Below are 21,620 nucleotides of genomic sequence, written 5' to 3'. Positions count from 1 at the left end.
AGGACACCAGTTACGAGCAACGCTCGACTATTTCACTCATGGTGTTCCATAAGGGCAACATGTTTAACACATGTCTTTATTAAAAAAAAAAAAATGCAATATAGCCTGCTCCATGTCAGTATGGAGTTAGTAACAGAAGGAAGAGATAAAAGTTGAGAGAGGTCACTCGGTCTCTGGGAAACAGGAATTAGGAAAAGACTGGGTGAGGAACCAAGCCTTGTGGCACTATTTATTTTTAAGAATCACGTGTTCTATTGGTGAAGTATTTAAATTTAAAAATGTAAGCTACCTCACCAAGAAAGTGGGCTGTTAAATACCACTCTGGGGCTATGCTACTGTCCCTCAAGAAACTCGAAAACTTGGGCTGATGTCTATTCTCCTCCAGCCTCATCAGATAGGACTTCTGTGATAAATAAACAAAGGCTGTCATTTTGTTAGTGCTGGGGTGACTCTAGTCCTCATTTCATCAAAACTGGTTTTCACATCTATTCGTTTAGCAAAAACCTCATAAAACGGGTGTCTTCTACTTGAAGGATGTAAATGTGATTTCACACGTTATGTCTAATAATCTTTTCTAGGACAGGCATATTTTAGATCAGTTAACACTTTCACCTAATATTCCTTTATCGCCTTCATCACCCATATCTGCGTCCAAGAGTGGGAGATGCTCTGGAGACTGTCATTTCTGACAATGCAGGAGCCTCTCCTGCTCCCCACCCCCCCAAGGTCTTCTGAAAAGTGGAAAAACAAGGCAGGCTTCTCAGGGACCTCCAGACTGGAGGAACGCAGGGTGGAATGCCTGCACCTGTCCCACTCTAGCCAAATGCCTACGGAAAAACTACATCCCTCTTTCCATGATGGTTTTAGTGGGGCCCAGGGGGAAGGTGATCATTCCACCCCATCTCCTCGCAAAAGCAAGCACTGTGCACTGATCTAATTGACATCCATGGAATACTCCACCCAACAGCTGAAAACACATTTTTTGCCCAACCACCCACAGAATATTCACCAGAGGGGCGCCTGGGTGGCTCAGTGGATTAAAGCCTCCGCCTTCAGCTCAGGTCATGATCCCAGGGTTCTGGGATCGAGCCCCACATCGGGCTCTCTGCTCAGCAGGGAGCCTGCTTCCTCCTCTCTCTCTGTCTGCTTCTCTGCCTACTTGTGATCTCTGTCTGTCAAATAAATAAATAAAATCTTAAAAAAAAAAAAAAAAAGAAAGAATATTCACCAGGACAGACTATATGCTAGCTAATAAAACAAATCTCAACACACCTAAAAGAACTGAAATCATACAGAGTATTTCTCTAATAATGGAACCAAAATAGAAATCAGCAACGCTAAGATTACTGCAGAATCTCATAACTACTGGAAAGTGAACAACACAGGGGTCAAAGAGGAAGTCTCAAAAGAAAAAATTACATAAAACTGAACAAAAATGGAAATATAGGACTACCAAAGTACATAGGACACAGTTAAAGTCCTAAGAAGTTTATAACACTAAATGCTTATGTTAGAAAGATGAAAGTTTTCAAATAAATAAATCTAAGTTGCTATCTTTAAAAATGAAATTAAATTAAAAAAAAAAAGCTGGTTCTTTGAAAAATTGAGAAGTTTCTACCAAGACTGTAAAAATAAAAAGAGAAGATAAAAATCCTTCGGATCAGACACAGAGGGAGTATCACCACAGACACTGTAGCCATTAAAACAACTTTATGTTCATAGATTTGACATCTAAAACATGGGTCAATTCCTCAAAAAACCACAAATTACCAAAATTCAATAAAGATGGTATAGACAAACTGAACACTCTTTTAACCATTAAAGAAATTATAATTTTACACCCCCCCCCAAAAAAAACTATAGCCTGGTATCTCTCACAAACTTAGACACAAAGATCCTCAACAAAATTAAGCAGCTGAACTCAGCAATGCATAAAAAATTATATACCACAATGAAGTGGGATTTATTACACACATTAGAAAATCAATAAATGCCTAAACAGAAAACTTATTTTCCCAGAACTGTTATTTCTTTCCCCACTGATTTGTATCCCTTATAGATAATAAAACTGTATATAAACTTGGGAAAAAAAAAATCAATGAATGCAACCTACCATGTCAACAGGATGAAGAAAAAAACAACAAAAAAATCATGACCACATCAACTAACACAAAAAAGTGTGACAAAACTGAACTAGTTGTGATTAAAGCACTCAGCTAACTAGAAACACAGAGGAGCTTCATGAAGTTGGTAATAAACATCTACAAAACCTGAGAACTAAAACATACTTAGCGGTGAAAGACTGAATCCTTTCCTCTAAGACAGGGTACAGGCAAGGATGCCCCCATTCTCACAAACACTGTTATTCAACATAGCACTGAAGACTGTAGCCACTGTAATTAAGGCAAAACAAACAAACAAAGCAAAAACAAGGGCAAGAGAGACCAGAAAGGAAGAAGTAAAACAATCCCTATTTGCAGATATCCCAAGCAACCTACAGTGAGTTTACCAAGACTGTAGAGTAGAGTAAAAAGTCAACACACACAACTGGATCAAGTTCTGATCTTCTAACAACGAATATATGGAACTTGAAGAAGTTAAAAACACATCGGCAGTCCATTTACCATTATATTATTGTTTATTGTTACTCCAAACAAAATGATATACTTAGGTATAAACTTAAAACATGTACAGGATCTATGCTAAAAACCACAAAATGCTGATGAAAGGAATAAAAAGGACCTGAATAAGTGGAAAAACATTACAGGTTCATGGACCGGAAGATTCAGCATAGTAAATATATCAGTTCTCCCCCAATTGATTGTTTAATATGTTCATATAGAAATTCCAGGAAAGTTCTGTGTTTTTTTTCCCTTTTCTTTTTTTTGTAGAGACACAGACAAGCTTGTTCTAAAATTTATACGGAAAGACTCTAGGACCTAGAATAGCCTTGAAAAATAAGAATGAAGTGGGAGGGATCACTCTACCCAATATTGAGGCTAGAGTGATCAAGACAGTGTGGGATGGGCAGAGGGATAAACACATAGTTCAGTGGAATAGAACCAGAAACCCAGACACAGATCCATATAAATCTGCCCAACTGAGTTTTGACAAAGTTGTAATATCAGATATAAAATGAGGGAAAACAAACAAATAAACAAAAACCCAAAACAAAACAAAATCTTAACCCATATCTCTTTATACAAAATTAATTCAAAATGGATCAAGGACTTCAATGTAAAAGGTAGACCTATAAAACTTCAAGGAAAAAAAGAGAAGCTCTCAGGAATCTAGGACTAGGCAAAATAGTTTTTAGACTTGCAGCATCAGCAAAACTGATAAATTAAACCTCATCAAAATTAAAGATGTTTCCTCTTCAAGGTCTGTAGATCTGGTATTGTATCAATATTAACTTCTGATTTTCATAATTATACTGTGATTGTATAGGAATGTTCTTGTTTTTAAAAATACACACTGAGAGGGGTGCCTGGGTGGCTCAGTGGGTTGAAGCCTCTGCCTTTGGCTCAGGTCATGATCCCAGGGTTCTGGGATCTCTCTTCTCAGCAGGGAGCCTGCTTCCCTTCCTCTCTCTGCCTGCCTCTTTGCCTACTTGTAATTTGTCAAATAAATAAATAAAAATAAAATAAATAAAAATAAAAATAAATAAAAATCTTAAAAAAAAAAGACCTGTTAAGAGGTTGTAAGGACATATCTGCAGACCACAATTCTGACAAAGGCTTGTATATGGAATGCAGCAACTCTCAAAAATCAATGGTAAAAAAAAAAAAACCCCAACAACCCAGGTAGGAAATGGGCAAAAGCCATGAACAGACATTTCACCGAAGAGGACACACAGGTGGCAAATAACACATGAAAAGATGTTCCACATCAGCAGCCACGAGAGGAATGCAAATCAAAACCACAGGGGAGAGGGGACTACACACCTAAAATACAAAACAGTGACAACAACACACACGCCATCCAGGAGTCAGGGAAACCAGGTCAGGGATCCATACCTAGTGCGAACGTGTGACACTGTGGTCACCTGGAGAAAGGGTATGGCAGTTTCTTACAGAATTATGGATGTGCTTACTAGAATAACCCAGATACTTCACTCTTGAACATTTATCCAAGGCAAGTGCAAACTAATGTTAACACAAAATCTGTCACAAATGTTCACAGCCACTCTAAAATAGCCCAAACCTTGAAACAATCTGATTCACTACACTGTGGTATGCCAAAGTGACAGAATTCTACTCACCAACAAAAATGAGTAAGCTACAGACACACACAACTACTTGGAAGGCTCTCAAGGAGTCATGGTAGGGGAAGACACCCAAACTCTAAAGGGGAAGGACTGGAGGATTCCATTTAGACAGCATTCTCGAAATGACGGAATCACAGAGCGGCGGATAGGTCAGTGATGTCAGGGGCTGGGCGGGGGGAAGATAGGGGGCCTGGGAAGGAAGAACAACAGCATAAGGGATCCTGGTGGGGGACTGTTCTATGCCTTGACCGTGGTGGTAGTGGTGTAGAGAGACACATACAGGCTGGACTGGAGAAACTGGAGTCAGCTCAGTGGATGGTATCCATGTAAGGATCCTGGTTGAACTAGTTACTATAGTTATGCAAGATTTTACCCCAGGTGTGGGGGAATGCACGAGGGTACCTGGGAACTCCCTGTATCATTTCTTACAAATGCAGGTGAATCTATAGTTACCTCAAAATAAAAGTTTAACAAATGTAAAGGACTGGTGTTCCTTAAAAAATGCACATAACCTGGATCTGATGATCCAGGAACACAGGTATCAGGCAAACTCAAAGACAAAACAAATGGGTTGGACTCCTCAAAAATGTCAATGCCGGGGCACCTGGGTGGCTCAGTGGGTTAAGCCTCTGCCTTCGGCTGCGGTCATGATCCCAGGGTCCTGGGATCAAGCTCCGTATTGGGCTCTCTGCTCGCTGGGGAGCCTGCTTCCTCCTCTCTGCCTGCCTCTCTGCCTACTTGTGATCTCTGTTAGATGAATAAATAAAATCTTAAAAAAAAAATGTCAATGCCATGAGACAGATTAAGAGAGACCTAACAGGGGCGACTGCTGGCTCAGATGGTAGAGCACATGACTCTTAATCTTGGAGTTTGAGTTCAAGCTGCATATGGGGTACAGAGCTTACTTAAAAAAAAAAATGGCAAGTGAATGCAAAGTACAATCTGGATCAACCCAGGGTTTGCTTTGCATTGCAGGCATTAAGACAATTTTTTAAAATTAAGTAGGCTCCATACCCAGTGTGGGGCCTGAACTCATGACATGACAGCAAGAGTCCCATGCTCTACCAACTGAGCCAGCCAGGTGCCCCTATTATTAAGACAGTTTTACAAAACTTAAGAAAGGTCTGTAGATCTGGTATTGTATCAATATTAACTTCTGATTTTCATAATTATACTGTGATTGTATAGGAATGTTCTTGTTTTTAAAAATACACACTGAGAGGGGTGCCTGGGTGGCTCGGTGGGGTAAGCCGCTGCCTTCGGCTCAGGTCATGATCTCAGGGTCCTGGGATCGAGTCCTGTATCGGGCTCTCTGCTCAGCAGGGAGCCTGCTTCCCTCTCTCTCTCTCTCTCTCTCTCTGCCTGCCTCTCTGTCTACTTGTAATCTCTCTCTGTCAAATAAATAAATAAAAATCTAAAAAAAAAAAAATACACACTGAGGTATTTAAAGAGTAAAGGGGCATCATATCTCAAATTTATTCTCAAATGGTTAAAAAAAGTATATACTCATAGAAAAGGAACTAGGGCAAAATGCTAACAGTTTAAGAATCTGGGGAAGAGAATACTTCATACTATTTTTACAGCTTTTCCAAGTATGAAATTATAAATAAAAATTATCATAATAAAAAACTTTAAAGGTATACAGGATACTGCACAAAGTTTGGCACATAAGTGTGCAATAAATGACAGTTTTCAGATATTTTGTACCTCTTTTCAGATGAAGAAACAAACTGAGAAGTGAAATAAATGGTCTATGAAAGACCATGGCAAACTGGTGATGAGGTTGGAATTTGAACTCAGATCTGTTCCGTAGCAGCCTCTGTGCTTTCACTAAAATGAGGAAGGCTGAAAACTTCAGCTCTCCCACAGAGGTCTGGATGTCCTGTTTATAAGGAGAGGATGGCATTCCACAAAGACTGGCTTCAAACCACTCTGCAAACAGCTTGTTTGCTGGTTTCTTAACAGAGAAGACTCAGACTGGGGCTGGGACCTCACACCTCCATCTGGCCCCCCCGGGTGCACATTTTATCTAGAGGGCATCCAACTAGCTAACAAACGGACCAGGTCACCGCCTGCGGGTTCTCCACTATAGGGCGGAAGGCCCTCCTGTAACCTTCCTGGGTCTTTATTCACTGATCTGAAACCCACTGAACATTCAGTCTGTGCTCACTGAGGGAGGAAGGGGAAGTTCTAGGACGACCGGATATATCTCTTCTATGGGACCTTCTCCACCTCATTGTCACCCCACGGGCAAGCTTAAACAGGGTAATTTTTAACTGACTTATTTTTCTGAATAGATAATACACATGGAACTAAAGTACATGAAGGCTCCCTCCCTTACCTCCCAGCTCGCCTTGCCCCTGACAACCAGTGCTTCCAAGCTCAGAAATGCAACTCTGTGAGAGCTCTCCAAATGACCAGAGTCAGCTATATCATATCATGATACTAAGCTAACCTTTTACCCAGGATATTCCAAGTGATCACTGTAAATGTAGACTCCCCATTTAGGCATTTAAAAAAGATCCTGAAAGGGGCACCTGGGTGGCTCAGTGGATTAAAGCCTCTGCCTCCGGCTCAGGTCATGATCCCAGGGTTCTGGGATCGAGCCCCGAGTCGGGCTCTCTGCTCGGCGGGGAGCCTGCTTCCCTCTCTCTCTGCCTGCCTCTCTGCCTACTTGTAATCTCTGTCCGTCAAATAAATAAATAAAATCTCAAAAAAAAAAAAAAAAGATCCTGAAAATAACGTATGTAAATATGTTTTCAACACATGGACATGACTGAAGGTCACAACTTTTTTCTTAAGTGAAACTCTGTGCTGTGAATGACCACGATAGATGTCTCCGAATTATGGTTGTAAGATGGATAGTTAGAGAGTGCCAGGAGCTCACCTGGTTCCTGTCGCGTGCATTCGTGTACCTGATCTTCTGAATGAAGTAGAATATGAGCCATGCTGAAGAAATAATCATCAGAACAATAAAGGATATTGACACGAAGACTAGAGAGCCACGGCTGAAGTTCTTTGGCGGCATTCGCGTTCCAACAGCTATTGTCATTTGTACAGAGATGTTTTTCTCCAGATAACTCAAAATATCCTTACCCCTCAATTCTGTAATCATGACAGCAATGATATCTCCAGTGCCTGTAATGTAAAATAAATATAGACGCTCAAATGACCTTTAAAATTTACAGGAACATCACACATATGAAAATGCTATTTAGAGAAACAACTATGATTTCTGCTACTGGGAGGGGTGTGCAGAATCAGTTTCTCAGGTGGAACGAATCTGCAGCTGGGTATGCTCTGGCTCTAAGTGGGAACAAGAATCCAGGTGGAGTGCTTAAGACTCAGAGTGTGGAAGGACTGTAGTGCTAAGAGCCACACTAACTTCTTATAACTATATTTAAAAAACAGATTAAATCAGCCAAATGTGAAGACAGACAGTATAAAACATATGATACAACATAATGTGATAAAATCACCACAGGTCTTTACTGTAGAACCTTTTCCATTAAAACCTTCCTGAGAAAGTCCCACCTCCTTAAGAAAAGGAGAACAGTGCTAGTACTTACAATACAAAAAGCACTAGGACTTATCATACAAAAAATTGGTAGTTTTTGCACTACTCACTCTTAGAAATATTTATGGAGCATCTATTGTGTGCAGAACTGCTATAAGGAATAGAAAGAAGTACAGCATCTGCAGCTTTATAATATCACCAACATGACACAAATCTGCCAACAGAGCTGCAAAAGCCAAATGGCCCGTGGTAAAGCTTCATGAGAAACACCGGAGACTACCCTTGGTCTTGTGTCTAGACCTGACGAGAGGAAGGTTCCTTTCTTCTTTACCCCAGAACCCTTCCAGAAATTAACACCCCCCTCAAGATACGCCCAAGCCTCAAAAGCCTCGACTAGCTGGGCACAGAAACCTTTCTGGTTTCTAACAGCGGTCCAGAGGTTCTGCCACAGCGATAAGCCACTGAAGGCAAACACCAGGATGTGAGGTTCTCTTTGAGCCATCCACCTCTTTCACTTATGTAATCTCCAGGAGGAGTAACACCGTCAAGGCAAGTTACTCCCTCTCCTGTGGAGCGTGAAATTACTGCTCCTTTCCTCCTCCACAAAGGGAGGTCATTTCCCACTTCCTTTCCAGGAAAAAGGGCTGCCGAACCACACCAGTCGAGCTGCTGACGAGCCTCCTTCCTAAGCCGGGGCTGGCGGCAATGTGCAACTTCCAGCACACTTCAAAGCAAGGACTAGGACTCTGGGGGTCGCAGGAAGGAGAACAAACATTTCTATTTCAGGAAAGAGAAAATTATAACTATTTATCCAAGTCTGAATAAGGTCTGCACGTAAATGTAAACCACCAAAGCCAAATGAACAAACACCTCAGAACTTGCCCTTTCAAAGGCTTCATCAATGAATTCTGCTAAGTGTTTGGTTTATGTGTTTACCATCTTTAGCTAAAAGAATTACCCTCATTATCCCAGGCAGTCAAAAGGCCACAGGCAACTGAAAACAAAGTCAATAATTAAATGCTTCATGAAGAATTTAACCTGGTGGCACACAGACCTTTTGCATTACCTTATTCAAAATCGTGCCAGCCATTTTATCAGAATACTAATTAAAAAAAAAAAATTCAAAAAACAAAAAGAAAACTGCAGAAGTAAAGAAAGCAACAAAGTTAACATCTAAGAGTTCTGATCAGTGAGTTAGAGAGAAATCATCAAGTAATGCTAAACCATTTAAATTTTCCATTTAGAAACCTTAGGTCTGTGCTTTTAAACTGCTGTTCGGCAGGGAACGGTGTGCGGTGTCGGGTACCAGGCCCGGCTATAAAGTAACTGAGACGGATCCCACAACCGACACATGACAATCAGTCTCATTGCTTTATAATCGCACCAGGCACAAAGGGTTTTAGAAACCAGTTCTGAGGCTTCCTCTTGAAGACTCAAGCTGGGAGAGGAGCAGGGAAAGCCGCACAGGTAGCTGGGGAAACCGATCCACACAATTTCTTTTGTTCAAAGAACACTAAGTGAACATCACCTAATTTCAACGGGAAAGCTGTTTGGGAAAAGAAGTGGTTAATTATTTCAACCATCCACTCAATGGTATTTATTGAGCACATACTATGATCAAAGTTCCCTTATGTTTACTTTTTTTTTTTTTTTTTAAAGATTTTATTTATTTGAGAGAGAGAGAGAGGAGAAGGTCAGAGGGAGAAGCAGACTCCCTGAGGAGCTGGGACTTAATCCTGGGACTCTGGGATCATGACCTGAGCCAAAGGCAGTTGCTTAACCAACTGAGTCACCCAGGCACCCTACCTTTTTTTGTTTTTAAAGATTTTATTTTGAAGTGATCTCTATACCCAATGTGGGGCTCAAACTTACAACACCAAGATCAAGAGTTGCATGCTCTACAACTGAGCCAGCCAGGTGCTCCCCATCCTAACGTCTGCTTTTTAAAGACAGAAAATTTATGGGCTGTGAAGTAAGAAAAAACAGATATATTGGTCTCCCCAGGTTCTTGGCACAGAGCTACTAAAACCCCTGGCAATTTCCTAAGTGATAAGAGCATGAGGACCATCTTTTGTTCTGATATCTGGTTTTGGATCCTGACATGGTGATCTTAAGTCCCTTGAAACTTCCCGGGTGACAGGAGTCTTTTGTTTTAATGAGATGACTAGTAGACTAGCAGTGGGCCATGAAGAGAAGCTTGGAACTTTCAGTCCTTCCCTCCATCCTCTGGGGAGGGGAGAGGAGAAAGAGACTGAGTTAATGACCGATCATGCTGATGTGATGAATTCTCCATAAAAACTCCCACACTGTGCTGTCTGGAGAACTTCTGGGTTGGTAAGCATGTGCGGGGGCTGGGAGGGCAGCAAACCAGAGGGCCCTTTCCCACAAACCTTGCCCTGAGCATCTTCAACTGGCCATTCATCTGTATCTTTTCCTATACCCTTCATAATCAACCAGTAAATGTGTTTCCTTGAGTTCTGTGAGCCATTCTAACAAAGTTTGGGACACTATGAGGGGGTTGTGGGAAAACTGATTTATAGCTAGCTGGTGAAGTACAGGTGACGGCCTAGGACTTTTGGTTGGGGCAGGGAGGGGGCAGCCTTGTGGGTCTGAGCTCTTAACCCGTGGGATATGACCCGAACTCCAGGCAGACAGGGTCAGAATCCAACTGAATTCTTGGACACCCAGTTAGTATGGCTGAGAATTGCTTCATATAGGCGAAAGCCCCACACAATAGGCGACTGGAAGTGTCACAGAAGCATATGTGTGACTAGCACAGGAGACACACACACAAGAGGATTTTTTCCTTTATACTTGTTCTTGATTATGAGAAAACTGTCCTTACTCTCAAAGAGCAAAGGGGAATCCAACTGCAATTCAATTTAAAAAAAAAAAAAAAAGCTAAACAAAGTATTGGATAAATAAAAGGTATACCTATTTAAAAAAAAAAAGGAGCAAAGTAGAATCTTTTTTTTTTTTTTTTTTTTTTTTTGTTTTAAAGTAGGCTCCATACTGGGCCTGTGGGGCTTGAACTCACAACCTCCCAAGATCATGACCTGAGCTGAGACCAAGAGTTGAACGCTTAAGGGACTGAGCCAGCCAGGCGCCTGGAGCAAAGAAAAATCTTAAAGGGGCTAGAGAGAGAAGCCAGGGAGGCAGTCGTATAGGCTAGCAGAGAGGGGGAGATTGCTAGCAGGACAGGCAAGGGGGCTAAGCCACTGCTCCTCAAGCAAAATGAAGAAAAATGACAGCAGGTTGTGAGAATACTAGTCAAGCCGCTCGGTTCTTAACCCTTTCTGCCTGCAACTCACTTAAAGTATCTGATGACAGGAGACCCTCCTAACAAGAAAAGCCCCGTTCTGCTGATTTCATTCATCTCCTCACTTCTCACCCCTAAAGCTGATCTGGGCTCAAAGACCCTGAATGAAGGATGTCTCGGACACCTGACTTTTAAAGATCTGATAGTAAGGCCAGAGAGGGTATAGGCCTCAGGATAAAGGTCACGTTAGGTCAAGTGGTGACTATTAAGAGTTAAAGACTTATCAGACTACAATGATGTGAACACTCAAGGAGAGATGACAAATATCTGGAACATCTACCACCACTAACCCTAATCCTAACCTTTAGCTAACACTGCTAATAAATCACACATATGGCCTCAGAATCCCAAGCATTTCAACTCGCCCAGCACCCAGGATTAATTTACCAGAGATGATAAATCAGTAAAAATCTAAGTACAATCCCTGCTTTTACCTATTTTCTTAAAACTTTTTCCACATCTGTTCTTTAATGTGAATCTGTGTTTCCACTGCTTGAATTTGGCTACTTTATGAAAACAATTCTACTCTTTCTCTCCCACCTTTGCCTTTAAAAAGAAAATTCCTTCTCCTTTGGAGAATTTGCAAACCCCAGAACAGTTTCAAATCATGACATTTCCTCCCTGAATACTTCGTCTCCTTAATTCATTTACCACCTCCTTAATTCATTTATCACCTTCAAGAAACTGAGCTTTGATACAGAACTGTTCCAACAGAATTCCGGAACTCCCTCTGATTCATTCCTCCCAACCACCCTAGGAAGCACAAACCTGCTGGCCAACACTATCCCCAAGGCTTTCACAGGGATCCGAGCTTCAGCTCCGGGAGTCCTTCCAGATGGGAAGTACCAGAAGCCCCCAGCCCTGACCCACACATAGCCGTTCTTCCCTCTCAGGGCAAGCGCAGTCCAGCGGGGTGGCTGATCATTTCACCTTAGAAAGGCAGATCCAGGAAGGAAACAAATGAGCTGTCTGAGGCATCAGGCCACAAGGGGAGAGAGGTGCTTTTACTGTAAGCTGCTTTACTTTTTTACTATAAGCTTACTCAATTTTTTTTAAAAAGGAAAACAACCTCCCTATACAAAACCCCACTTTATAGAGGTTTTATCTCTCTCTCTCTTTTTTTTTTTTAAAGATTTATTTATTTATTTGACAGACAGAGATCACAAGTAGGCAGAGAGGCAGGCAGAGAAAGAGTGAGAGAGGGAAGCAGGCTCCCTGCTGAGCAGAGAGCCTGACGCGGGACTCAATCCCAGGACCCTGAGATCATGACCTGAGCCAAAGGCAGCGGCCTAACCCACTGAGCCAGCCAGGCGCCCAAGGTTTTATCTCTTAATGGAAGAATATGTTTGTTAAGTTCAAATCACCTGCTGAAGTTTTAGGGAATTTTGCTCTTAGGTGATTTTAGTGTATTTCCCATAAAAAGGTTCAGGGAGGTGCGGTATTCCCTAAGTATCTGCAGTGAAACCAGTATAACTTCTGGTAGGTTACGGTGTGGAATCAGACTTCTTCCTACAGAATTCAGTGACCTATGTTTACATATAAAACAGAAAAACAGAACACTAACACTTTAGGTGAGAGAATTAAATTTGCTTTCCGGTTCCAACCTGGCTGCTGCTGAGGGAAAGGGGGGGCCTAACCCAGGGACTTTCTGTAGCTCTCTCTGTCAAGTCAAGCTGCACAGATCGCAGCACCCGCCATCCTGTGCCTCAGGGTGTCTGCTCACAAGTGGTCTGAGGCTCCTGCCTTCCACAGACTTCAATCCTTCTCAAACATTTATCTGTAACACTTCTGGCTTCTTCAAACCCAGTACTCATTCTTCTCTTCTTTGACCCCCTTTAGGAACTCAAGGGGGAGAGAGAGAGAAAAAAAAAAAAAAGATTGGCTAATTCTTTTAGGAAATGAATACAGCTTTAATTCTGACAGATGTAGATGGCAGGTTCTATCAATTATAGACATCCTGCTGAGATCTGCCAGCATTTTTCTAATGCCTAATTTGTCATGTCACTCTGTTCAAAGCCTCTAACATCTGCAACAACACGGAGGGACCCAGAGGGCAGTATGCAAAGCAAAAAAAAGTCAGGCTGAGAAAGACAAATGCCATTATGATCTAACTATATGGAAACTAAAAAAACGAAACAAATGAGCAAACCAACAAAAACCAGACTCTTAAATATAGAGGGGTTGGGGGTGAGGGATGGACGAGATAGGTGAAGGGGACTGAGAGGTACAAGCCCCCCATGATAAGTCACAGAAATGGGAAGTGTGGTATAGGGAATACAGCCGAGAATACTGTACTAACTCCACATGGTGACAGAGGATGTGACCCTGTGGTGAGCACGGACTCGTGCACAGAATCATCAGATCCCTATGTTGTAAACCCAAAACTCAGATAACACTGGGTGTCAGCCATGCTTCAACAAAAATTAAAGAAAAAAAAACAAAGAAAAGTCTTTACCCCTTCTGTCAGCTAAATAAAGTTCAAACTTCTTAACCTGACATTCAAAGCATTTTGGGAGCCAAATGGGCCTAAAGGTAACAGACAGTCACGTGACAGTAGATACTCTATTGCCCAAACGAAGCTGTCTGTCACAGTGACTGAAACTGTGGCTCATACAGTCCAAGCAGAATGGAGGCATCATGCCCAGGGGAGGAGAACTGCAAGAAAATGGACCCAGAAGCTTCAGCAAAACAGAAGGTAAGGAGGAGAGGAGAGAAAGGGAAGAAGCACAGGACACTGGACTCGAGACCAGAGATGTTAGTGATTCTGGGAGATACTGAGGATGGGAGTCTGGCCAGGTGTGCACTTTCCCTGTGGACTGGGAGGCTGGCTGGGATGATGGCAGGGCTGTGCACAGGTAAGTCAGCCAGGAGTCAAGGCCTCTGAGGAGTGTGGGGACATGAGTGTGTGGAACGCAGGAATGAAGGGTGAAGCTGTGTCACTGGGAAAGCAGCTGCACTGCATCTAGAAAACACTGGCCCCACAGCATCCGGGTGGTGCCCCAGATGCACAGTGTTGACTGGCTTGGACCTGGACTCTCCTGACAAGGCTGACATTCAGGGGCTCCATGGGTGAGCCACAAGGGGGACTCCAAAGTCACTCCATTAATTCCTGACAATACTTGGCTGCAGTCCATTCTCAGCAAGAGCGAGGGTCTACTAAACCCGTGTCCCTTCAGTCTCAGCCCAAGGAGAGCAAAGGCTCAACGCCCAGTGTTCAAGAGGTGGTTTCTGTTCTTATACCATCTCCTGACCGTATGCACCCATCACATAATCTATCTCTTCCTCCTCAAAAAAGACAGTAGGAGCCAAGACCCACATGGAAGAGAAAATCACTTTCTCTTCCTTCATTTAGAGGCAGAAACGAGGGGAAGGGGTAACTGGGGAGACAATCACCAGTCAGCAGAGGTCAGATAATCTTTGAGTTAAGAGCGTTCTTAGGGGTCTTCTTCAACGCAATACAAATAACTTCCTGACCAGTTCAGGTAGCTAGCTTGAGCCACGGGGAGTTCTAAGTGTTGGAAAGATCTTCCTATAATTAAAATCTTGATTCCTAAATGCCCATTCATGGCTCCTGGTTCTCTTCGGTTGAGAAGCACCACCAAACAAATACACTATATTTTACTATCGATTGTGTAAAACACCATCAACGGTTACGAAGGAAAAATCCTCCCAGTAAACCGTAAGATGCCGCCAGATATAAGAAACACCCAACTTCATGCTGTAAGTCCCAGAATGGACAAAAATTCTTCCACGCAGCAGTCCTTCATTCAGATAGTCAAAGACCGCTTCTCTGGTACTCCACCTCAGGCCTTCCTCCACCTAGCTCCTCCTAGAGCCCCAGATTATTCATTTACAAACATTTTTAAAGGACTCAACACAGAAAAGCTGGAGGGATGGTCTAAAAACCTCTTTTCCTCCAAACCATTCACGAGTAAGTTACTGGTGAAACATGTCATCCCCTCCAAACATTTAGTGTGTCTTCTCCTACAAACAAAAACCATTTACAGAGTACAACCATCGAACCGGGAAGTGAACACTGACGCATTACTACAGCCTCATCTCAGAGCCCACTCGAGCATCCCATTTCCCAACCACATCCTAGAGCAGAAAGGGATCAGGGCTGTATGTGCTGCCCTCAGCTGTCTCATCCTATGGCTGTCAGTCTGGACCAGTTTCTCAAACACTCCCTGATGCCCACAACCTTGACACTTGGGAAGATGACAGACAGCCCCTTCGTCTGGATGGATCCAGCATCTCCATGGAGCTGGATTCAGGTCACACATTTCTGGCAGCAGCCCCAAAAGAAGTGAGGCTGTGCTCTGTTCAGTGTGTTCTAGCAGGTGGTGCAGTCAGGACACAGCCCGACAATGCGCTCTCCAGCCATTTCCACTGTGAAGCCACTCTTTCCCCTTTTTGTAATTCATAAGTATTCTGTGGGGAGGTACTTTGAGATTTGGTAACTACTCCATTCCTCATCAAGATTTCAATATACTTTTACTTTTTAGATTAGTATGACTTCAGGGTGCCTGGGTGCCTCAGGTGGTTAAGCGTATGCCTTCCGCTTAGGTCATGATCCCCGGGTCCTGGGATTGAGCATGAAATCAGGGTCTCTGCTCAGCAGGGAGTCTGCTTCTTCTTCTCCCTCTGCCCCTCACCCCACTCGTGTGCTCGTTCTCTGTCTCTCTTAAATAAAATAAAAATAAAGATTAGTATGAATTCATGTCCCTTTGTTATTTAATGGGCTAATAAAATTATTATTGTCATTATTCATTTTAATGCTCAAATTCCAAATGGTAAATCACTATTTACAGATCTTTTCCAACCTGTTCATTTGTGGACATCCATTTTTCAATGTCTTTATTAAGTTGTATTCATTTTTAGCATTTTATTTATTAAAACAAAATGCTAAAAATGAATACAATGCATCCAATATTAAGAGCAGCACAGGGCTACCTCTCCCTACCTCTGAATATTATGTTCCCAAGGACACAACCCAAGCTTCCAATATACTTTTTGGCAACCAGGACACATGTTAGCGCAAGCAGGGATTATAGGACACAAGGTTTCCGGGATCCTCTGCTCAAACTATTACTTAACCCAAGTCTCCACAAACTCTTACTGCTAATTTTTTGAGCCCATTTGCAGGTTAACTTAACGAATACCTTCTTTTCATTGTTTTGTGTGTTCCAAGATCCACCTAGTTTCATGTCATTTTCAAGTTAAGATACCTACCTTTATATTTCCTTACAAATTTTTGATATAAGCATTTTGAATGGGAGGAGAGAGAAAGGTTCAGTACTGAGTGAGGCACTCTACCCAGAGAAGACATGCACCGAGCACCAACACTGTGACAGCCTGCAGACCTGTTATTTACTTTTAAGGATCTCTAAGTCTGTGGGCACTCAGTGAACTCAACAGGAAAGCGGATGGTGGGTGTTGGGAGCCAGGTTTCTTGCAGCTGCAGTGGGAGTTTACAGGCAGGCAAGCGGAGAATAGAATGATGCATGTGGTCATGGGTTAGAGCTGGAGACCTGGGTATGGACTCATTCTTAGCTTGACACAGACACACAGGGTTACATACGGGAGTATCTGTGGATATGTGTCCAGGAAAGGGTTGGTATATATACACATATTCCCTTGCTCTGTCAGCACAGAGGACCCAGAAGCAACAAAACCACAATGGTAACAAGCACACCTAACGCCCACAGCTTGGTTTCTAATGTCATTCTCCAGTTAGGGGAACCAGGGCTCCTGGGAGAAAATAGCCGATTCTCCAACTGGGACAGGAAGTGCATCTAAGATAAGCCTGGAGGTCTCAGAGCACCAGAAAGGAAGAAAGTGCTCAAAAATAAGACAAAACGAAAAACAAAAAACCGAAAACCCAATACCCATGGTAACGAGTGCACGTCTAAGGACCCAGAGCCAAGTGAAAGTGCTCCCAAGGGCCAACGACAGAAGAGTCTGAGTGACAAGAACAAGTAAAGTAGCACTGTATTCTAACACAAAGTATAAAATAACCATCCACAAGTCCACACTGGTATCAAGACATGAATAAATTAAGAAGCGGAGAAGAAACAAATCATCCACGCAGAGTCATCCCCCAAAGTCATACTCTTACGTGTGGGCTGTGTTCCGTGGCCTCCTTCTGGAAAGTAGCGTACGGAAGAGAGAAACGAGGAGCTTCCTGGGGAGGAAGCCTGACAAACACCCAACGAACAGACAGGTGATGGTGGTCATTCGTGTTGACAGTGTGTACCCTGTGATGGTCCTCTTAAAGCCCCAGATCCTCAGTCTGATGAAGAGAATGACATCGAACACGTCCCAGCTGAAGGCCGTGCTACAGGATCCCTGAGCAGGAGTCCTCAAAACCATCAGAAACAAAGGAAGTCTATGAATGGTCACAGTCAGAGACAAAGGAGACACAGGACACCTCCCTCCTGGACAGGGTCCTGGCACAGAAAACGGACATTAGTAACAACTAAGGAGATGTGAATAAAGTACAGACGTTCGTTAATGACTGTGTACTGTGCTCACTGGGTCACTAGATATCACACATGTACTATACTAATGTAGGAAGTTAACAGGAAACTGGGTGCATTCTTTATACTGTCTTTGCAATTGCCTGTAATGCTGTTCTAAAAAAAATAGAATTTATTAAAAAAAAGACATTACATAAAAGAGAACATTCTTTCATCAGGAAGAATGGAGGCTGGAAAACAAAGTAAACACTTTTTTTTAAAGTTCTGAAAGCGTCGTCAGCTCAGAATTCTATATCAACGTCCTTGAAAAACAGTGGCAGAAAAAAGACATCTTCACAGACGAGTGATACAAGAACTCACACCCAGCAGATCTGCACTGGGAGAAACACTGAAAAAGTCGGCCTAGGTTGACAGGGAATGTGGAACTAGCGGGAGTTACAAACCACACAGGAAGTGCTACTCTGTGGGCTGGTCTATAAGCCCATGGCCTTCCTGTCATCATTTTGCCATTCCCATGACCTCCCCCTTCCTGCCCCACTGCCATATACAAGGGACCCCTCCACATTCCTCCTCTATGGGTACCCTGGACCTGGAAGGGGACAGTGGGGCTCAGTGGGGCAGAAAAGGCCTCTCAGGGTGCGTCTATCTGAGACTCTGGGGAAGGACTGTACGTGGCTGTGCACGTGGAGAATCCGTCACTAGGCTTTGTAGGCACAGGCCTGGGAGACCAGGTGTCATACAATGTAGAGGACAGTCCTGCAGGACAGGCAATGTCTTGTCTCCCCAGGGCCCCACGCTCTGACAAACCACAAGTGTGGGGTGCTGTGAGGCCTCCCCATCAGGTCTCCCACGCCGCCTTCCCTAGCAGCCCTGCCTGTCAACATGCCGAAAGCTACCAAGTAAAACGTGTCTTCCATCCTGTCAACTATTGACCTGCTTCTGAAGCCAGTATTCTAAACTTCTGCTGATCCTTTACGTTATTTTGGCTTCTTCCACCCTCTGCTGCTGGTGAGGGAAAGATAAGCACAAGGAAGATAAAAAGGCAAACCAAGTGGGGAGTTCAAGCAACCCACTCAGGAGACAGAGCCCGCAAGGTCAGAGTTAGACAGGAAGGCGAGTGGAAAGACTGTCTCAAGTCTCTGGCAGATGGACGGGCTCTTCGCTTCCACTTCAATTAAGATTCAGGGACACAAAGGAAAACATCAGAGCTTCTGGGATGGTTTTTGAACAGAAACATCAGCAGTTATTTTTTATAAGCAATTTTTAGTTTTAAAAAACTATGGCTTAAGTGTTTCCGTTTTATTTTTGTGAAGTTTTTAATTCCAGTAAACATACAGTGTTATATTAGTTTCAGGTGTACAAAATAGTGCTTCAAGAATTCCACACAATACCCAGTGCTCACCATAAATGCCCTCTTTAATTCCCATCACCCATTTCCCCCATTCCCCCACCCCTGCCCCTCTGGTGACCATCAGCTTGTTCTCTACAGTTAACAGTCTGTGTCTTGGTTTGTCTCTTTTCTTCCCCTTTGCTTGTTTGATTCTTAAATTCCACATTGTCCTTCTCTGACTCATTTTGCTTAGCGGTATACTCTCTAGTTTCATCCATGTTGTCGATAATGGCAAGATTTCATCCTTTGTGATGGCTTCGTAATATTCCATTGTAAACACCCCCCCCCCCATCTTCTTTATCCGTTCATCAGTCAGTGGACACTGGGTTGCTTCCCTATCTTGGCTATCAGAAATAATCCTGCTATAAACATAGGGGTGCCTGTATCCCTTAGAATTAGTGTTCTTGTATTCTTTGGTAAGTACCCAGTAGTGTGATTACTGGGGCATAAGGTAGGTCTATTTTTAAGTTTTTGAGGAGACCTCATACTGTTTTCCACAGTGGCTGCACTGGTTTGCATTGTTACAAACAGTGCACGAGTTTCCTTTCTTTCCATATCCTCACCAACACCCGTTGTTTTTGTGTTCCTGATTTTAGCCATTCTGAGAGGTGTGAGGTGATATCACTGTGGTTTTGAATTTTTTTTTTTTCCCTGATGATGGTTGATGATGAACATCTTTTCATGTGTCTGTTGCCCATCTGGATGTCTTCTTCAGAGAGATGGCTGTTCATGTCTTCTGCCCACTTTTTAATCGGATTGTTTTTCAGGTGTGGAGTTTGATAAGTTCTTTATAGTATTTTGGATACTAGTTCTTTATCGGATATGTGGTTTGCAAATATCTTCTCCTATTCCGTAGGCAACCTTTTAGTTTTGTTTATTTCCCTCTCTGTGCATAAGATTTTTACTCTAATGAAGACTGAATCCTTTATTTTTGTTTTTGCTTCCCTTGCCTCAGGAGAAATATCTAGAAAGAAGATGCCACAGCCAAAGTCAAAGAGGTTACTGCCTGTATCATCCTCTAGGATTTTTATGGTTTTAGGTCTCACATTTAGGTCTTCTGTATCTTTTTTGAATTTATGTTTGTCTGTAGTATAGGAAAGTGGTCCACTTTCTCTTCTGCATGTGGCTGTCCAGTTTTCCCAATGCTGTTTGTTGAAGAGATGGTCTTTTTCCCATTGGATATTCTTCTCTGCTTTGTCAAAGATTAATTGACCATACAGTTGTGGGTTTATTTCTGAGTTTTCTCCTCTATCCCATTAAGTGTTTCAGTTTTAGATTTTTTTTTTAATAATTCCACATTTTCTAAAAGTGGATTGCATGGAAGATAAAAGAGAAATATTTGCAACTTAGGCAAAGAGATACACACAAACTCTTCTTTCCTATCACAGCAGTACATTTAAACTGTAGACTCCATCTTTTCTGAGGCAATTAAATCCATATTCAATTAGAACAAAAAAAACTTTAAGTGCTATAACAACAGTGTGACTCTATTTTTGTGATGGTTTTTTTTAAGGATAAAGATACTAGACTTACACCAAGGAGCCCAAATTACTGATATTTAAAGATATTTTACAGTATTGTTTATGATTTATCTTTACTTGCTTTCATAAAATGATTTTTTATATTCACAAAGTATATTTTCTATACTGTACAAAGTGATATTTTTCTATTTATTGCTCAATAGTAAATATAGAGCTACAGAAGTGGTTTTTTTCTTTAAGGAGTAGGATGGGAAAAAGAAGTTAAAGGGCCATTCAAGTAATTCTTTGCAAGCAGCCAAAGGAACAGTAAGAAGCACCTGATAATGCTGGCTGATACCAAGACTGAAAAGCAACATTATTATTTGGTTGCATCTTTATCTAAATTACATTTTTCTACTAACAACGGAAAGACTGTCCACAGATAAAACCGTAAGAGATTTCCAACTTGACAATGGTTTGACACAATGGAAGACTGATAAACAGTAACAGTAAAGCCTATATAAATTTTTAAAGTCCAAGAAAATAAATCCTTTAACTTTCAGACAAATGTACATTTTAAACTATCCAAGAGCCCATAACTTCCCTTTTATACTACCACACATCCGCTAACTACATTACAAAGAACTCATTCTCTAACTAGAGGTAACGAATAAAACCACAAATTGAGCTATCCTTCCTGTCAATGATGTCACGGACACTGCACTGGGAAAGATGTCCTTCAGGCACCCGATGAAGGGCATTCAGTAGAACAAACACGGGCAAGCTCTTGGAACATCGTTGACAAAGCAAGAAAACAAAATATTTATATTTAACAATGTGTAATTTTTAGGTCAGTTATAAACTCTGTCCTTAAGTGGAAGGAAAGCTCAATAAAACTAAGTATCTTCATGAAGTCATTTCAGTGCAGTGCACACTTATTTTGCTCACAGCATTCTGCTGACCACTGCAGAGAACAGCAAGATACATGCTTTCACATAAAGAAGCCTGCAGTCCTTTTTCCCTTCTGCCCGTCAAGTGTGCAAGTACCAAGCTAACAGGAGAACACCATCAGGGAGGTTCAACAAGACGCTCTGGAGACTGCAGAGACCCAGGATGGTAAATGCACTGAGGGGGTACTCAGGTCTCCTGGGGTTGGTTTTTTGGACTCTTACCAACTCATGGTAGTTC

At 42.3% G+C, this 21,620-nt stretch overlaps 1 protein-coding gene across 3 annotated transcripts in view; it reads right to left on the bottom strand.

The window, feature by feature from the left end:
* Positions 1-21,620, bottom strand: part of RNF130 (ring finger protein 130) — a 141,093-nt gene that overhangs the window by 76,495 nt on the left and 42,978 nt on the right. For all 3 annotated transcript variants that reach the window (XM_082723608.1, XM_082723609.1, XM_082723607.1), the window contains exon 3: positions 7,155-7,405. In XM_082723608.1, coding sequence (XP_082579734.1) covers positions 7,155-7,405 — 251 coding nt within the window. The remainder of the gene's footprint in view (positions 1-7,154; positions 7,406-21,620) is intronic.

Source organism: Mustela nivalis (assembly GCF_964662115.1).
Source record: "Mustela nivalis genome assembly, chromosome: 3".
NCBI classification, from domain to species: Eukaryota; Metazoa; Chordata; class Mammalia; order Carnivora; family Mustelidae; genus Mustela; species Mustela nivalis.
Note: the sequence above shows the minus strand (reverse complement) of the source record. Positions and strands in the feature narration are given on the sequence as shown.